This window comes from Pocillopora damicornis, chromosome 5, assembly GCF_964200805.1.
Source record: "Pocillopora damicornis chromosome 5, jaPocDami1.2, whole genome shotgun sequence".
NCBI lineage: Eukaryota > Metazoa > Cnidaria > Anthozoa > Scleractinia > Pocilloporidae > Pocillopora > Pocillopora damicornis.
The window spans coordinates 22,220,989-22,238,033 of NC_142674.1; the positions used below are offsets into that span (position 1 = coordinate 22,220,989).

The window sequence follows — 17,045 nt, forward strand, 5'->3', positions numbered from 1 at the left end:
CAAATCATATGCAATCTTCTGAGACTTAGACAGCCCAGGTGGGGCTGTGTAAAGCTATCCTGCTTGGGAGAGGGGGAGGGGGGTGGGGTAGGACTTTGAATTGACACAGGTTTTTGTTGGGTTTGATGATGCCATTGTGACATCTGTTTCTTCTTTGCATTTGTGAAATCTCTTCTTGTCTTCTGTCCAGCCATTATACAGCATTATGTCCCTAATCACTCTTAAAGAAATTGTGAAATGCACATTTATGTGTTGCTCCTGTATTTAATGATCAATTGCCACAGATAATTACACACTCCATTGCCTCTACAAGCTGTAGAACTTTACATATTGGTTCACCATGAAATGTAATTACCATGACTATGTAAATGTTCATTTTTCACGTGCCCTAGTAAATGGAAGTTTTTCTTAAACCAATAATGATGAAAGATGATACGAACCAATATGGCGGACAGCTCTCGCGTTATTGCTCTTTTGCTCCTGGGTATCATTCTCAGCGCTGGAAGATTAAGTTTCGAGGACGGGTTTTGCCCCACTACAACGCCTAATCTGAAGTTCGGCATGCATGGTCAACCTGTGGAAGTGCTAACGGCATATTTCATTCTTGACCCAGCGTGGGACAACTGCCGCCATGATTCTAAAGTTTACCGGGTAAAAGGCTATCTAAGAGCCAGAGTGAGCCGATATCCCAACTCGGCTTCAACATTTCAAATATCTCGCTTAATTATTAGTGGAGATATCGCTGAAAATCCCGGACCAACCTCGAACAAACAAAGCTGTCCTAAGTGCTCAAGAACCATCGCTCAAAACCACAGAACGCTCACGTGCAACACTTGTGATCTCAAGTACCACATCAAGTGCGGTAATGTTACGCCCAAGGACTTCAAACTAATTCAGAGGACCGCAGCAATGATCTGGAAATGCCCTGTCTGTTTGCAAGACATTTCGCTCGATTTCAACGAGCTTCCTTTTGCTTCTCTGTCAGAAGAATCTTTTAACTCTACAGTGAGAACGGATCCACCTTACAACGAATCATCACAAACCGACTCTAACAGTGATCAATTGCTTGAAATTGCCAGAGAAATTAATATCTCACCTAAAGACTTGAAGGTAGCCAATCTAAATATCTGCAGTCTACGCAACAAAGTCGCAGAACTGCGAGTACTACAGACAATTTTTGGATTTGATATTCTCGCTATCACCGAGACCCATTTAAATTCGTCTGACAGAGATCAAGATCTACACATTGACGGGCTAAAATTCATTCGCCGAGATAGACCTAAATGCAAAGGAGGTTGTATTTTATACTACTCTGAACACCTTAAGGCGACACACTGCAAGGATTTAATTAACGACAACCTTGAAGCTGCATGGATCCAGGTAAAGTTCCCGAACACAGTAACAGTGCCACGCTTTAATACATATTTTATGAAAAATTCAATAGCATTTAGGGCTTCTATTGTGTGGAATCTCCTTACCCCGGATCTCGCAAACACATCCAATGTCAAGAACTATACAAGAATGGCCTCCAAATCGAACAAATTACGTAACTTAGACTTTCAGGCGGAATCTCCGCAAACAATGCCTCACAATAATGATAACGATTTTTTATATTATTGAGACGATTTTAATATATTTTTATTCCTTAGGTTTTAGTTTAAATGCACGACCCCATAAGCGGCAACGCTTTAATCACCATCGTGTTGAAATAAAAGTTGTTGTATTGTATTGTATTGTAATGACAAGCCTTTCATTTATGGCATAATCTATGAAAACATGTGACTGTAGTGGCAGGTAAAAAAAGAGAGAGGGTCTGGACCGAGCACTGCTCCCCCCCTGAAACACACACACTTCTTGTCACATCCATGGGTTTCTATTATTATTTGACTAACACAAAAATTCTTGCAATTGCATATTACGAACCAAATAGCTCTTTGCTTGCTTGTTTGGGAAAATGAAGCACTTGTGAAGAGAAGTTATTATTGTGCCTTATTATTGGATCAAAGTTGAGACCTACCTAACAATATTTTGTGGATATACTTCTAAACTGTGCAACTAACACTATGATCAATGGTGTGTATCATGCCAGTAATTTCAAAGATACAAAAAAGGTCATTGAAAATAGAACGAGATTTGATGTAAAATTCATAATTTAAGTTGATTGATTGCCACTAGTGACAGGCTTTGCTTCTGAACATAACCACTGAGTAACAAATTCCAATGTCACCAACTAATCATTAAGTTTCAGTTCTTCGCACATAAGCTGCATATGCTGCTTCTTTATATTGAGCTGCTGCCTTAACAGGATCCTCAGCCTGGTAGATACCTCTTCCAACAATTATAACATCACTGCCTCGGTTTAGAATGACTTCTTCAGGGGTGAGGTACTGTTGGCCAAGGTTATCTCCTCCGGCACTAAGTTGTACCCCAGGGGTCATATGAATAAACTGAGGATCATTGACCAAACATGACAAGCTAATGAATCCCATGACAAAGTCTTTGTGAGCCTGTGCCATGTCTGCAGCTGCCTTTGTGTATTCCCCAGTAGCCAATGTTCCCTTGGAGCTCATTTCTCCAATCAGCAGACATGCCTTTCCAAGTGGCAAACCAACTTCTTTGAGGCCATTAATCACACCATCCCCAGGAACTACATGTGCATTAACCAGATCTGCCCATTCTGCAATATGATACAACCCTTTGGAGTACTGATTCTTGACGGTGTTGCCAATATCAGCAAACTTCCTATCTTCAAAGATCAAAACGTTGTGCTTTGCAGCAAGCATTTGAAGTGATTTGGCAAATTCTGGGGTGAAATCTTCCAGAATGTCAACGTGTGTTTTCACGATGCAAACATGGGGCCCAATCTTGTCAACAAGACTCAAAACTTTATCACAGCTGGTGAAATCAACAGAGACTGCCAGGTTTGATTTCTTGATATGCATTACCTCAAATAACTTTTTGGTGACTGAATTACTTGCAATCTGCGCCCTTGCTTCGAAGCTAAGTTTACTTCCCGGTTTGGCCGGTACTTTGGCAACTGCTGCTGGTGTAAACGTGTTTGTTGACAGAAATTCACTAACTTTTCCCGCCATTTCTTGACCAACTTTTCCCTTTGCCAAAAGCACTTCAAGAACTTCAGGGAGCGTTAGAAGACTATGAAGCTTAACACCCTGAAATTGTAGCATCTCCTTTCCGCCTTGAAAGCGATCTAACAAAACTACAGCGTCCGAAACGACAAGCTCTACCGAAGCAAGGGCTTCTACAGTTTCAAGAACACTCGAGCCACTAGTGACTACATCTTCGATTACCAAACAATTACTCTTCGGAGTAAAAACACCCTCGATCAGCCTCTTCGTTCCATATGATTTAGCTTCTTTTCTTCTCATCACCATCGGGACATTTTGGCCAACTGAGATAGCAGACGCAATCGGTAAAGCGGTGTAAGGAACGCCGCAAATTACAGAAAATTTTGCTCGCGATGAGGCAGCAACATCCCATAACATACCACTGATTTGCCTCAGAATTTCCGGATAAGAGACGATCACACGCAAGTCAACATACACTGGGGATTGTATTCCGCTTTTCAAGGTGAAATCACCAAATTTTATGGCCTGAATATCGTGTAACTTCTCGATCAGATTTTCCTTCTCGCACGCCATGATAAAATCTCGAGAACATTCACGTGGGACTGGTAGTAGCGGTTGTACAATAAAGGGATCGCAGGCTCAATACCGCCATATTGAAAATGTGCTTTCCTTTGCTTCGGTCTGAGATCGTGTCATTCGGTAAATAGTTCGAAAATGCCTCTTCCTCCGGCTCTTCAAGCTCGTCTTGCAAAGAGAGGGATAATTCATAAAGGTAAAGTGATCTTAAAAGGATGTATTTGGGTTTTCGATTTTGTTAATGTCAAGAAAGAAGCGTGTCTAGTTTGAGAGTGAGACTTTGTTGTTGTTGTTACAATGTAGATAAAGAAAAAGCAGATGAACCAAGTGGAGTAGATGGACCTGTTAAAGGCTGTCCAAACACATCAAACCCGTATCACTCATGTGTGGAATATTGTCGTAAGAGATATGGTGAAAATGCAATTGCTCCCCAAGTAAAGGTGAGAGTTAAACGGTTCTGCCCAGCTGGATTAGCTACGTGCTGGATTCAGGAAACATTAAAGAGTTTTCAGAGTAGCTATTGACTGTCTTGTTTGATTGGCCAGTGGAGGGTACATAATCCTGAAATTAAATGTTGTCAGCGATGGCAACTAACATCATTATGCATATTCTCCATACTGTTCTTAAAACATTTTCTAATGTTCTGAGAAGGAGAATATGTTTAACAATCAATAGCTTCTTTAGTTGGTAATCATTTGCTATATTATCATGACCTTAATGCATGATTCATAGGTGATATTGTGATGAGAAATTAGATGTTAGTCACTCTTAAGCTGTGCTTTGTAAATACAAATTATTGATTTATTATTATTTCATTGTTTTATCATTGTCAGGATTACAGTATTGTACCATTACCTGTTGGATGGTACCTGGTACCTGATCCCAATAGGTAAAGCAACTCAGCAGATATTTTTACTTTGAGAAAAAAATCATTCCTGTTAATGTTCTGGATAATATTTTAGTTGATTCAACTAATTCATTGCTCTTGTGTCTGAGCCCTCTAAAAAAGCAGAGCAGTGCTGTTCTGATCCCAGTAATACTGATAATAGTGGAAAAAAATTAGCATTGTTTATGCAAGACATTCCTTGTGCTGTGTGTGGCTAAAAAGCTGCTTTGTCTATTTGAAGAAACAACAAGGTTACCTGCCCTACAACGACCTTTGATCTTATTAAACAGGATGAGGAAATTGCTTTCTAAAGTCAATTTATGGAAGTATGTGCACAAGGTCTTAAAACTACAATTCCAAAATCAAATGCTTTGGTCTCTTAAATTATACACAGCATTTACTGTACCTAATCACTTGGCTAAATTCTTTTAATTTGTAAACCAATTAAGGAAGATGTAAGTTTTAAGGTAAAGTAATAGTTAAAGATGTTTTTTCATCTAGTCACAAGCATGGGATGAAGAAAAAAATTCTGAGTCCCCATGAGGAATCAAACCTCAGACCTTTGTGCTCGGCTCTCTGATGCTCTGCCACTGAGCCACAGACTCTCTGGCGAGCGAGGCCCATTACAAAGTTGATATATGACAGACATCCTGCATACTGCTAGGATCAGCAATATGTCAGTAGAGTCATGTTTTCTAAATAGAGTAAGAAAGATGATGAGTTTAAGGTAAATTGAATTCTTTTGATTTACTTTTATAGTGGATCCAGGTACTATTGGAACACTCTTACAAATCAAGTGTCATGGCTTCACCCATTAGGTGAGAGTTTGTGTTACTTATTAGTCTGTCATCATTATGGCACATAATTATACAGCTGAGGGAAATTCTGGAGGAAATTGGTAGTTGATCTACTTGTGGGTTAAGGTAAAGTCTGTACTGAAGCCTATTGACTCACCTAGTTGGAGCTTAACTTGGTTTCTATGTAGCAGCAACTAAAAGTATCACCACTCCCTTCTGGATGGGATGCCAGTCCATTGCAAGGTCCCCCCCCCCAGCATTTCACCAGGTTCCTGGACAATTCACCAGTACCCATTTGCAATCCTGGGGGGGGAGAGGCACTGTGAGAGTAAAGTGTTTTGCCCAAGAATGTAACACATTGACTTAGCCAGGTCCGAACCTACACCTCTCAGCCCAGAGTCCAGTGCACTAACCAATAGGCTACAATGTCTCTCACTGATCTACCATTGAGGAACAATATAGTATAATTATAATGATATATTTTTTGTACAAATGTGTTTCTCAGAATTTTGAATCAATTCATTAGATGAATCTTTGTGCTCATTTGTGGTCATTAGTATGTGACGTAAGGAATTTTTAAAAATGATTTCTTGTAGAAGAATTTAGCACCCTCTGTTGAAGTGTAGTACTGACAATTTAGTCTTAACACCTCTTCTTCAGATCCTGAGGCAGATGTAACTCTCCCTTCATCTGTACTGGACAAACAAAAAGGTCATTACTATTTATGTGTATTAAATTAAGTTCGTTTTTTACGATTGCTTCCTTTTCTTGACAGGCAATCAATTTATGTCTACTTAATTGCCTAAAGGTTTTAGGTCATTTTACATTGTCAGTTACTCTTTGCAATAAAATCACAAATTAACTTTCTCGTGACTTCAGGCTATTTGTTAATGTGTACTTACAAATTATGTGAAATGATATTCGCTTTGTAAGCCAGGATGCTCTTTGTGCAGTACTCTGGAATTACTTCAGTTTGTGTTGTCTCAGTTTGTTCAATAACTGTGAAGAAAATATTCCCTCTCACATGACCCATGTGGTATGAAATACTGTTGAAACCCCTTTAACCCCTCAGAGTGAGTGGCAATTTATTTCCCCAGGAAGGCATTTCATGTATTTATTTAAAGAAATATAAGGTTTACAAAACTTCATGTCCTGCAAATAGCTACAATGCTAATCTAGGCAGGACAAGACTTTAACTAAAGGCGTTATTAAATTACATAAGAAAAAAGAAAAGAAGAAATACAAAAACATACAGAAAGAAACACCTTACATATAAATTCAAGTACAAGGGATTTTGTTATTTGAAAAAGACTAAAATTACAACTAGAGGTATATACAATATATCAGGTTAACTTCACAAAATATTCTATTAAAAACTTAAAATTCAAATAATTATCTTCATTACCTAGAACATTAAGGAGTAGTGATTTAATTTTTTTACGAAAATTAGAAACGTTGAGAGTCTTAACAGAAAGTGGAATAGAATTCCAAATAGACACACCGATTCTAGTAAAAGATTTTTTCATTTTTTCAGTTCTAGAGAATTTGACAGAGAAGCATTCTTTTGCAGATAATCGCGTATTATAATGATGTTCTGTATTGATTTTCGCAAACTTATCGAGAAGACTTTTAGGAGCTGTCTTAGCATGAATGTCATACATTAAATAGCTTAACTGTTGAAAGAACAAAGACTGCAAAGGAAGGCAGTTTGATTCAATAAAAAAAGGGATTGCATGGTCTCTGGGTTTAGAAAAATAAATCAAACGCCGAGCACATTTTTGCAGAACAAGTATCTTATTGAGGTAGGTCTGTGGACAGTTGCCCCATGCACAGATACCATAATTTAAATAAGGAGAAATAAGTGTATGATATAAATTCAAAAGAAGACGCCGTGGAATGTCCCCTTTTAATATCACCTCTGAATCATACCTAAAGCGAGGAAATGATCACCAACCAAAGAGGCTCTTGATTGATAAAACAAATTCTCCTTGTCAGCACCTTAGGAAATATATAGAGAATAGCATGGAGATTATCCATACTGATGTTAGGATGTAACAGGTCAAGGCCTTCATTAATGACCTGACTTGATGATATTTTTCAGAGGCCCAATCAGAAGTTCAAGCCAACAGAGAAATCCTTGCCCCACCAGGGGTGGACACGGAACAAGATAAGGAACAAGTGCTGAGTATTGGCAAACATCCCAGTCTTATGAAGGTTATAAAACAAATTAGAAAATACATCCCTGTGTAAATTTTTATTCATAAAAAGCTCAGAAAGCTCCATTAAAGGCCAATAATATTGCCAATGAACTTTGTAGCTTCCTCTAGGTTTTGTAACATGTAAGGATACTGGGACTTGCATATGCATTAAGCCTTGAATGTTGGCCTCAAATATGAATATGGGGGTGTGGCTAATTAAGATGATGATGATGAGGATTATTGTTGTTATTATTATTATTATTATTATTATTATTATTATTATTATTATTAGTAACGACTGCATCACTAATGGAGGTTGGGTGCCTGAGACATCCAGGAGCTTCCACTATTGGCAGCCAGTTCCTAGGTGGAGACTGTTCCCATGGCTGGCATATCCTGGCAACTCAGCCATGAGCTCCCACCCAGGAGAGGGAAATAAGTACCCATCACAGTGGAAAAAGGGAGGGAAGGTTGGGAAAAACTGCCTTGACGATGAGCTGCCATTCTAAACAATGCTGCAAGTTCACACTTAAAGCACAGGCAAGAACGCCTCAAATGAACAGCAGATGGAATTCTGAGTCATTCCCATATGTGAAAACTGCTGATTGCTAGAGTACTCTGATGCTCTTTGTTTTTAACCCTGTTAAATTGCATTTATTATTATTATTATTATTATTATTATTATTGTTATCACTTCTTTCATTGTCAAAGCTGCATTTCATTTTACCTCTCCCACATAATCATTTTTATTTTCAATTATTGTTTTAGGGTTCACAAAAACGACAAGAAGCAGCTGTAAAAAGAAAAATTGATAGAGGTGATGAATACCTTTCTGCAGCACTTTTACAAACTTGTACAGACATGATGATTCAATAAAGTTAACGGATCAATATCAGTATCTGGGCAACTGCCCACCTACCCTTCCCCTAACCCAACATTAACCCTAAGTTGTCATCAATTGACTGTTGTTGGGTTAGGGGAGGGGTCGGTGGGCAGTTACCCAGATACTGATATTGATCCAAGTTAACCTACATGTATGAAGTGATAGGCCTTTTTTTTTTTTTTTTTTTCATTTGTCTTTATTTTCCTTTTGTCATTTTCTGTAGATACAAAGGCTGAAAAACGTAGAAAGTCAGAAGAAGTCGACCCGATGGACCCTGCTGCCTATTCTGATGCTCCAAGGTATTTTTTTGCTCCGAAAAGCAGACTGAATGCTGTAACTCTTACAATAATCATTCCATAGTCTCTTTTTTAACTTTCTTTTAACCTCCAACTGACCAATTTGAGCATTCTCATAACCTGTTTGTTGGATAATGTATCGATACTAGAGTGAGAAGTTACATGGGAGATGATTCTCTGTATTGTTTAACCTTTTAAGTCCCACTAGTGACCAAGACAGAATTTCTCCTTACACTATAATTATAATATCAAGCAGACAAGAGATGAGAATATAGAAAAATATCAATTTGGGGATTATTGGTTGATCCAATTCCAAATTCTCCAAAGTAACATCATATGAATTGTAGAGCAGACAGTTAGGAGAATTGCTAATGAGATCTTGGGAGTTTAAAGGTTTAATCATTATGGTAAATGGGGGAAGGTTATACAATTATTTTATTTAATTGATTAAATGTTTACTTATTTTTTGTGGCTATTATACATAATATGATCTGTTGTAAGTGGCTTTCCTCTTACTATCCAGCTATGTACTAGCTTAGTAACATGTTCACTTCCCACCAGTCTCCAGCTCGCAACTCCCAAATAATACTTTAACTGCAAATTATGATGGGTAAACTTGTACATGCTTGAGCTGATATCTTATGTCAATTCTTACACTCTGTTCACTGGATAATGTATTTGTTGTGTAAGAAGAAATATATGTTATTTGCCGGCTGGGAGGTCCGTATGGTGAAAAACTGTGACCGAGGTCTTGAAAATACTGCCCGAGGCCGTAGGCCGAGGGCAGCATTTTCAAGACCGAGGTCACAGTTTTTCACCATACGGACCGACCCTTAGCCGGTAAATAACATATTTATTGTTTTTTAAACTTGACGAAATTCTTTCCAAAAGAACCCGAATGATTTAGGGCAGTAAATACGGCAAGATCTTCCATAAACTGAACAATTTTTGAGTGAGTAAATGGTAGTTAAAATAGCGGTGATGCAAATTAAAGAGAGATGCCTCAGCGAAACATTTTCATTTCCGTAACGATAAAGATGATTTAAAAGGCTTCCAAACAAACTTTGAAACATTATTTTTACAAGTATCTGCCACAATCTGACACCTGTCAATTAGAGAGCGCGTAAGAAAAAAAAAGCGCAAGAAGATTTGAAAAACAACGGAACTAGTTTAGCAAGGACTGTCACGACAATGTTTTCTTGAAAAACAATCAATGATATAACGGAAAGTATTATTCACTCTCATCGACGATTCATTCATGTACGAAGATTTACCTCTGTTCATTAAGTAAACGGCGAGGAAAGTAATTGTGAGTAAATTCAAATTTTTTATTTTGAAGTTGTGAGAGTTTGCTCGTTTGTTTGCTGCGACGGCGTGTGTAAATCTGGTCTTTCCTCCACAAAAACTGAATTCGAACGGCACACTCCAACGAGACACAAGGGGATTTAATGCGGCCTTTTCTCAATAAATTCCTTCAGTTTCTGTTGTGCAATTTATGGTCCAAATGTCCAAATTGAACGGACTTTGAAAGACTCACCAGGAGCGTATATTTATTGTCGAACTGAAATTAAAACTTCGGCTCGCTCTTTTACTACGAACAAATTGTTTGAGAAAATTCAGACATTAAATGAATGAAAGTTCCATTGTTCAGTTTACCTGTAACCAAATACCTCACGTTTTAACTTTCTAAGTACTTTTTGTGAATGATTAAAATCAATTGCAGACGGTTTTTAGGCCGCTTGTCAACCGACGTAATGACACCATTGCCTATACAAATTCATTCTGAAACCAATATTTTTTTGTCAACTAAATTGATTTGAGAGAGAGAAAGGAGGATTCATAAGTCGGCTTGAGGTAGTGACCGATGTGTTTGCTTAAAAATACTGCCCAGCGGGCAAAACGAGGTATATTTATGAAAAATGGCAACGAAAGTTGAGATGTACACGGCGACTCACGAAAGCGTTACCGTGGCCCGTGGGCAGAGATAGGAAAATACTGACCGGGTAAAGAACCAATCAGATTGCGGGATTCGTTACCGTGCCCTCTAAAAAAACAATAAGTATAGGAAATCGTATGAACGCGAGTGCATTTCGTGATTTATGGGCACGAGTGATGTTTTGAAAGTTCTCAAAATTGCACGAGCCGTAGGCGAGTGCAATTTGAGAACTTTCAAAACATCACGAGTGACCATAAATCACGAAATGCACGAGCAGGTTCATACGATTTTTTATTTATTATATTCTCGATTTTTTTATAATTTGGTGTTCAAATTTGGCGCTTCCCCGGTGTTTCCATGGCAACTTCTCCGTATTGCACTCTATAACCTCTATTGCACTCTATAACCTATTTATGCATTCATCATTGACCAATCAGAAACGCGATATTTTGTTGAGTATATAATAAAGCATGTTATTCACCTTTGGGAGTTAAAGGTAAAAACTAATAACTGTACATTTTCCACAGGGGAACATGGTCAACAGGTTTACTCAAGAAGGGAGAGGCAAAAACAGGTGTAGATACAACTGCTAATGGACCATTGTTTCAAATGCGACCATATCCCAGTCCTGGAGCAGTACTCAGAGCAAATCAGCAAATATCACAGAAAGGTGCTGTGGAGACTGCTGAGTAATACTCAGTTAAAGTGCTTCTTAGTTGAACAGTTTTTTTTCATGGGAGTTGCATGACACATTTTTCACGAAGAAAACTTTGTTTTAGGACTTTCCCTAGAAGGTTAGGGCCATGTAAAAGCACTGCTTTGTAGCTTTTATTTGGAAAGTCAAACGCTAGGATTTTAACTGAAGAACTGAAAGGAAGAACTACATTGAACAGTATTTTAAACAGTACCACAACAAAGAACTGCCTAGTAACTTTTTGAATAATGACACACGGAGATTTTCACCAAATAGCGCAGAGTCAGAAAATTTGAGCAACCACAGGTAAACTGTGAGGCCATGACTAAGAAATGGGAAGAAATGAATCTTGAAGTCTTTCTTGTGAGTGCAAAGAAGATGCCATTGCATACACAGTGAATATTGTCAGTGTTATTCAGTATATTACTAACACTTAAAATTATTAAAGTTAGTGAAAAAAATCATTGTTCGTAATTATGTGGGCTCTTCATTTCATCTGTCTGCAGGGTGCATGCAACATATCTTAAAACAGTAGTTTGAATGTGAACATTACTACACTCTTTCTACACAGTGGTTTAAAGATGAACGACTGTTTTATTTGAAAAAGCCTATTCAAAATATGAGATGCTGAAATGTGTGTAGCAAGTCTTAATTGCAAAAAAAAAATTAAGAATTGAAGGGAACTTGTTAAAGGCTCAGTTTCACCCTTGATGCATTGCGCGCCTCCCCCTTCATTAATGAATATTCCGTAGTCGAAAATTATCGACCAAGCGAGTCATTTCAAAATCCATTTCAATCGGCGGATATTTTTCTCTTTTAGTGTCTGTAATTAATGTAAACAGGCTTCTTTGCCATCATATTCTTTACCGGGTTCGGTTAAGTATATTCGTCTCCGCCAGTCAGTACTCAATCTTTGGAGCGAGGGGCAAGACAGACTAGGAAAGTTTACGAAGTGGCTAGATGTGGCTTAAGTATTACACTACCCACACTTCAAGAAACTATCCCCCATCATTCCCCGCGACATCAGCCGTGCCAATGTGTCACTATGGCGACAAGCTAAACAATGGCGAGGCAAAGTGTCAGATTATGGCACGGCTAATATTTTGCAGCAGACTATGACAGTTGGTCCGGGTGCTATGATATACAGTGCACCGAACCGCATACTGAAGCGCATACCGAAGCGCACACTAAGCATCAAACCGTCAAGGTATGTCTGAAATTTGAATATTGGAGTTATATTTCTCAATTGTTTGATTGTGATTGCTATAAAGTTTATTCATAACAAGATTGAAAATCAATTTGTGAAGGGCTCAGGACAAAAAATCTCGTCTGATACTCTGACTATAGTTGAACCTTTATCCTTGGTAAACTGGTCGTGTGTTTTACGTAATATCAGTCTGTAGGAAACATGCCGCTGGACAGATTAACCAGCAGAGAGAAGTCGAGCTTTTTTTTCTCCCTTTACTGAGCTAAATTGAATGAGTGTAATGCTTGCATAGAAATGAGGCAACATTCCTCTGACGTAAGCAGACTGCTTAAACAGAAGAAGAAAAGAATAGAAAGAGGATGAAAACGAGAAATGAAAATATAGCAATTTAAACTAGCTGGCGCGTTCGTGCATTTTCAAATTTTCATTGTTGTTCTCTTTTCGAGCTAAGGTTGATGTGTACAGTTTTGGAGTTCTCCTCCGTGAGATTTGCATCCGGGAACTACCAGATCCTGACAGGCGCGACGAGCAAGTTGCTATGGTGACCAACCGCGTGCTTCGAGCTCTCGGAGATGCCTTCAACAAGATGCTGATGTAAGATCAAGTATGGAAGACATCATGGGTGAACTCAAACAGTCAATGTAAGACTGGTTTTTCTATCTACACTTGCAGTGTAGAAAATAAACATAAAAACCTTCGATCTGAAATGGCCTGTGTAAACTGGTTTTTTCTTGGCTCTATGCGAATGTGCTATAATGTGTAAGACTTGCTTTTTGAGATGCTGAATGTTTCATCAGCCGAACTTAAATCAAACTTGGACCAGCTGGCTGCACAGGAAGATAAAAAGTGACGAATTTGATCATAGAATCCTTTAAACGTTTCCAACCTAGTCGAAAAGAAAGCGAATTTAGATTTAACACGACTCCATTCTCCTCCTCCTACTTCTGTTTTCTTTAACCTCCCTTGCGAGTCCCTTTTCCTCCCCTCCCCCGTGACAAAAAGCATGTGTCACAATTCATGATCGAGGACGAGTGATCAACAACCGTGGAATGATTCGTGCGAATCAGGAAATACAGCGTGATACCAGGAAGTTCATTGAAACAACAACAACAATAACAAAAACAATACAAGAGTTATGGGCATTGGAAGACACAGCTTGTATCAATCTACCAAAATTTATGGGCTGAATTCAACATCAGTAAAATGATTCTTTTTTTCGTACCGTGACGAATAAAATCATGAAAGTCTACTTATAACAGGTTTAACTTTAAAGATTCTGTTGTTGTCTCTCAAGTTAAGCGCATAAGTCCTCTTCATGCGTCTATGCACAGAAGGCCTCGCGCAGAGAACACCAATTATTTCTGTCTGTTACCGGTTGGTCAAGCTGCCCCTATGACAAGCCTCTGTCCCCCAGTTTCCTTTCTACAATTCTCCGCCAAGTTTCTTTGTGACTGGTTTATTGTAATGCAACTATTTAACTACGTTAAGACTTTTCATTAAAGTCTTATTGAAAGAGAAAGGATGGGGGCTGTTTTTCATGTTGCTTTTTCCCTTTTCAAGTTAAGTTACTCATTCAACAATACTTTCAGTTAGAAAGTAGTTCTTACGCAAATTGATTAAAGAAGTCAGGAAACAAAATTTGCTAAGTTTCTGTGTACGCACGATTCACGTTGTTTTTAATTTTATCAGAATTAGTTATTAGTAGTTGATTGGGTCGTGATTTCGCTCATTCACTTAACAACATTTGGCAATAACCCTTTCACTCCCAGAAGTGATTAAAATGTAACTTCTCCCTGTAATATCCATACATTGTCCTGCAAACAGGTATTGAGAAAACTTTAACCTATCAGATGGAAGTTGTTATTAAGACCTAACACTAAATTCTCATAGCTGATTTACAAGGAAATGTGTAGCGGCTAGAATAGTCCATTTTACAGTTGCGAGCTTGGTTGACCTTGTTATGATACATACCTTGCTGCTTTTCAAATGTAAATTGCTTTGTTATTATGCTAATTAGGTACTGGCTCTATCACAACAAGGTCACCTCCAGCCTCACTACAAATCAAAGGCTTGGCGAATCAGTACACAACTGTAAACATTTTTGGGAGTTTTAAAAGTGTTAAGCTATACCGAAGAGATTCATGGGTAAATAGTCTTTCCTCAGAGGGAGGTCTGGTACTTAATTTACATCAACTCAACTTAAGCTTAACTGCCGATCTGAAGTTCTTCTGCGAAAACTTTAAAAATGACATCAACACTTAATACATAATACTACATTATACATTAGAGAGGCCCTTATCGCCATGTCTGGCTTTAAAAAATTCTTCAAAAAGAAGAGTCCTACTGCGAAGAACACATTGTCAACCGAAGACCTTAGTGATGCCGCTAGCATTGCTTCTGGTTACTCGATCTCCAAAGACAAAGATCTACCTAAGCTTCATAAAGCTGTGTGGAGCGGAGATTTGACCAAAGTGAAACAGCTGGCAAAGAAAGGAGACGTCAACCAGCTTGACAAGGAAAACAGGTAAAAATAAGGAAATATTGGTTTACTGTTGAAAAGCGATCGCAATTTCTTCCGAGTCGCGGTCAAGATATTATGTCGTTTCTTTGGTTACTCGGTTAGCGTCCTCTGGCTTTCATCCCATTTAAAAATACACAACCTACAGCCTACTTGACATGTATTCCGCAAATCGTTGGACACATATGACTTTTGAAAAGTGCTGTTTCGTATTATTATACTGCCAAAAAAATCAGTTCTGTTTTCCAGTATCTAAATTACTGTAATCGTATTTTTATATAAACAAAGTATGTGATGATGGTTTTGCCTTTGCTTTGTTCGAGATAATTGAAATATTTTATCGTGGTCGTCATTGATTGTTGTTATTGGGCTTAGTAACACCATGATAAGTCAGTTTACACAGCTGGTGACCACAAGAAATGACTTTTACGATCAGATCGATCGTTGACAAAAAAAATTTATTCGTCACTTGTGACATTTTTTAATACAACTTGTTTGGTGACTGCAGAAATTAATTTTCCTACCTACAAATATGTAGATTAATACTTTTCTTGAAGCAGGGCCATATTCAGCGAGATAGCAATTAGTGCCAAATTGCTTGACGAGGCCGAGGTGGAATTGTGAAGAAATTATTTCAGCTATATAGAAAGACATTATTTTAAGCATATTTTATGGTCTAAAAATTCACCCAAGATAGTTAAATATCAATTTTGATTGACAAATTTCCTTTCCAATTTCCTTTTGGTTAGAACTGCCCTTCACCTTGCCTGTTCTCAAGGTAAAGAAGACATTGTAAAATTTCTCTTGGCCAATAATGCTAAGACAAATCTTTGTGATAACTATGGAAAGACACCACTTATGAAGGTGAGAACCATAATATTTTCGACTTACTGTAATTATCTCTTCCCCCTACTGACATCACAGGGTGGGGGGGGGGGGGAAGGGCAAAAAATTAGTGATAGACACTATTGAATTAAAAGAATGCAGAAGACTTCAAGAGGCTGGAGTCTCTATAGTCTTGTATACTTATTAACTGAGCTAGGACAGGCTGCCCATTTTTGAATGTTTTTTTTCCCTTTCAATGAATGTATGAGCCAGGCAGTAAAAATCTTCTGATAAATTATTTGAAGTCCCTCCTCTTGTTTAGCAAGTACAGTATCACCCTCTTGCTCTCTGTATAACCACGTATGACTGTGGAAGGGGAGGGGGGCTTTTTATTTTGGAGAAGCTGTCGAAGAAAACAACTCATGGTGTAGTGTTAGTTATTTTCTTCAACATTCTCATCATGTCAGAGTCCTCATCATCTGATTAATGAGTCATAATTTTGAATTTTCCATAACAGGTAGTTGAATGCCAGTTCGTGGAGTGTGTTAAAATTTTGCTGGAACATGGAGCTCAAGCTGATGTTGTAGATGTTAACAATAGCACACCACTCCATCTTTCAGCAGCCAATGGTGACATTGACATTGCAGTGCTTTTGTTAGAGAGAGAAGCAAAGGTCGATGCCAAAGACAAGGTGCTGTAAAGTTCACACTGATATTGAATCTCCTGGGAATGAGCATAGCATAGCATTAAATGTTTTTTTTAGACACATGTATTCAATACTAATTGAATGGATTTGAAATATTTGGGTTTAACCCTTTAACCCTTTAACTCCCAAATCAAATTTGTAATTCTCCTTACTGTCAACCATATAATTCTTATAATGTTAGTTCAGAGAATGTAGTATTGGATCAACTAATTATCCCCAAATATATATTTTTCTTTATTCTCATCACTTATCTGGTTGATATTGTATTGATATTGTAAGGAGAAATCCTGTCTTGGTCACTTGTAGGAGTTAGTGTGAAATCTGATCTCAGATTTGAAAACTTTAAAAGAAAATACATTATAATTCTTTCCTTCTTTAATTTGGTGATTGGATACTTTAAAAAGAATAGAGAAAATTATTTCAAAAAGGCTTTTGAG

The 17,045-nt window shown here is 37.9% G+C and overlaps 3 protein-coding genes across 6 annotated transcripts in view; 2 read left to right on the top strand and 1 right to left on the bottom strand.

Moving 5' to 3' along the window:
* Positions 1 to 1,390: 1,390 nt before the first annotated feature.
* LOC113675642 (uridine 5'-monophosphate synthase-like) lies at positions 1,391 to 3,684 on the bottom strand. The gene has a single exon (XM_027192232.2). The coding sequence runs from the start codon at positions 3,657 to 3,659 to the stop codon at positions 2,238 to 2,240; it is 1,422 nt and encodes a 473-aa protein (XP_027048033.2). The 5' UTR covers positions 3,660 to 3,684; the 3' UTR covers positions 1,391 to 2,237.
* Positions 3,685 to 3,706: 22 nt separating this feature from the next.
* Positions 3,707 to 12,044, top strand: LOC113675643 (polyglutamine-binding protein 1). The gene is made up of 9 exons (XM_089206740.1): positions 3,707 to 3,858; positions 3,966 to 4,102; positions 4,496 to 4,551; positions 5,308 to 5,366; positions 6,006 to 6,056; positions 7,447 to 7,559; positions 8,312 to 8,360; positions 8,650 to 8,725; positions 11,186 to 12,044. The coding sequence occupies exons 1-9, from the start codon at positions 3,801 to 3,803 to the stop codon at positions 11,349 to 11,351; spliced, it is 765 nt and encodes a 254-aa protein (XP_089062866.1). The 5' UTR covers positions 3,707 to 3,800; the 3' UTR covers positions 11,352 to 12,044.
* A 2,680-nt stretch (positions 12,045 to 14,724) lies between these two features.
* The window catches only part of LOC113666741 (uncharacterized), a 41,019-nt gene continuing 38,698 nt past the window's right edge, over positions 14,725 to 17,045 (top strand). For all 4 annotated transcript variants that reach the window (XM_089206741.1, XM_089206742.1, XM_089206743.1 and 1 more), the window contains exons 1-3: positions 14,725 to 15,083; positions 15,827 to 15,941; positions 16,420 to 16,593. In XM_089206741.1, the coding sequence (XP_089062867.1) occupies positions 14,863 to 15,083; positions 15,827 to 15,941; positions 16,420 to 16,593 (510 nt within the window). In that variant the 5' untranslated portion in view covers positions 14,725 to 14,862. The remainder of the gene's footprint in view (positions 15,084 to 15,826; positions 15,942 to 16,419; positions 16,594 to 17,045) is intronic.

Bases quoted from the DNA above. Each gene is read 5' to 3' on its own strand.
- LOC113675642 (XM_027192232.2), bottom strand. From the start codon at position 3,659: ATGGCGTGCGAGAAGGAAAATCTGATCGAGAAGTTACACGATATTCAG.
- LOC113675643 (XM_089206740.1), top strand. From the start codon at position 3,801: ATGCCTCTTCCTCCGGCTCTTCAAGCTCGTCTTGCAAAGAGAGGGATA. The intron at 4,552-5,307 runs GTAAAGCAACTC...TTACTTTTATAG, and splicing joins CTGGTACCTGATCCCAATAG to TGGATCCAGGTACTATTGGA. The intron at 8,361-8,649 runs GTGATGAATACC...CATTTTCTGTAG, and splicing joins AAAAAGAAAAATTGATAGAG to ATACAAAGGCTGAAAAACGT.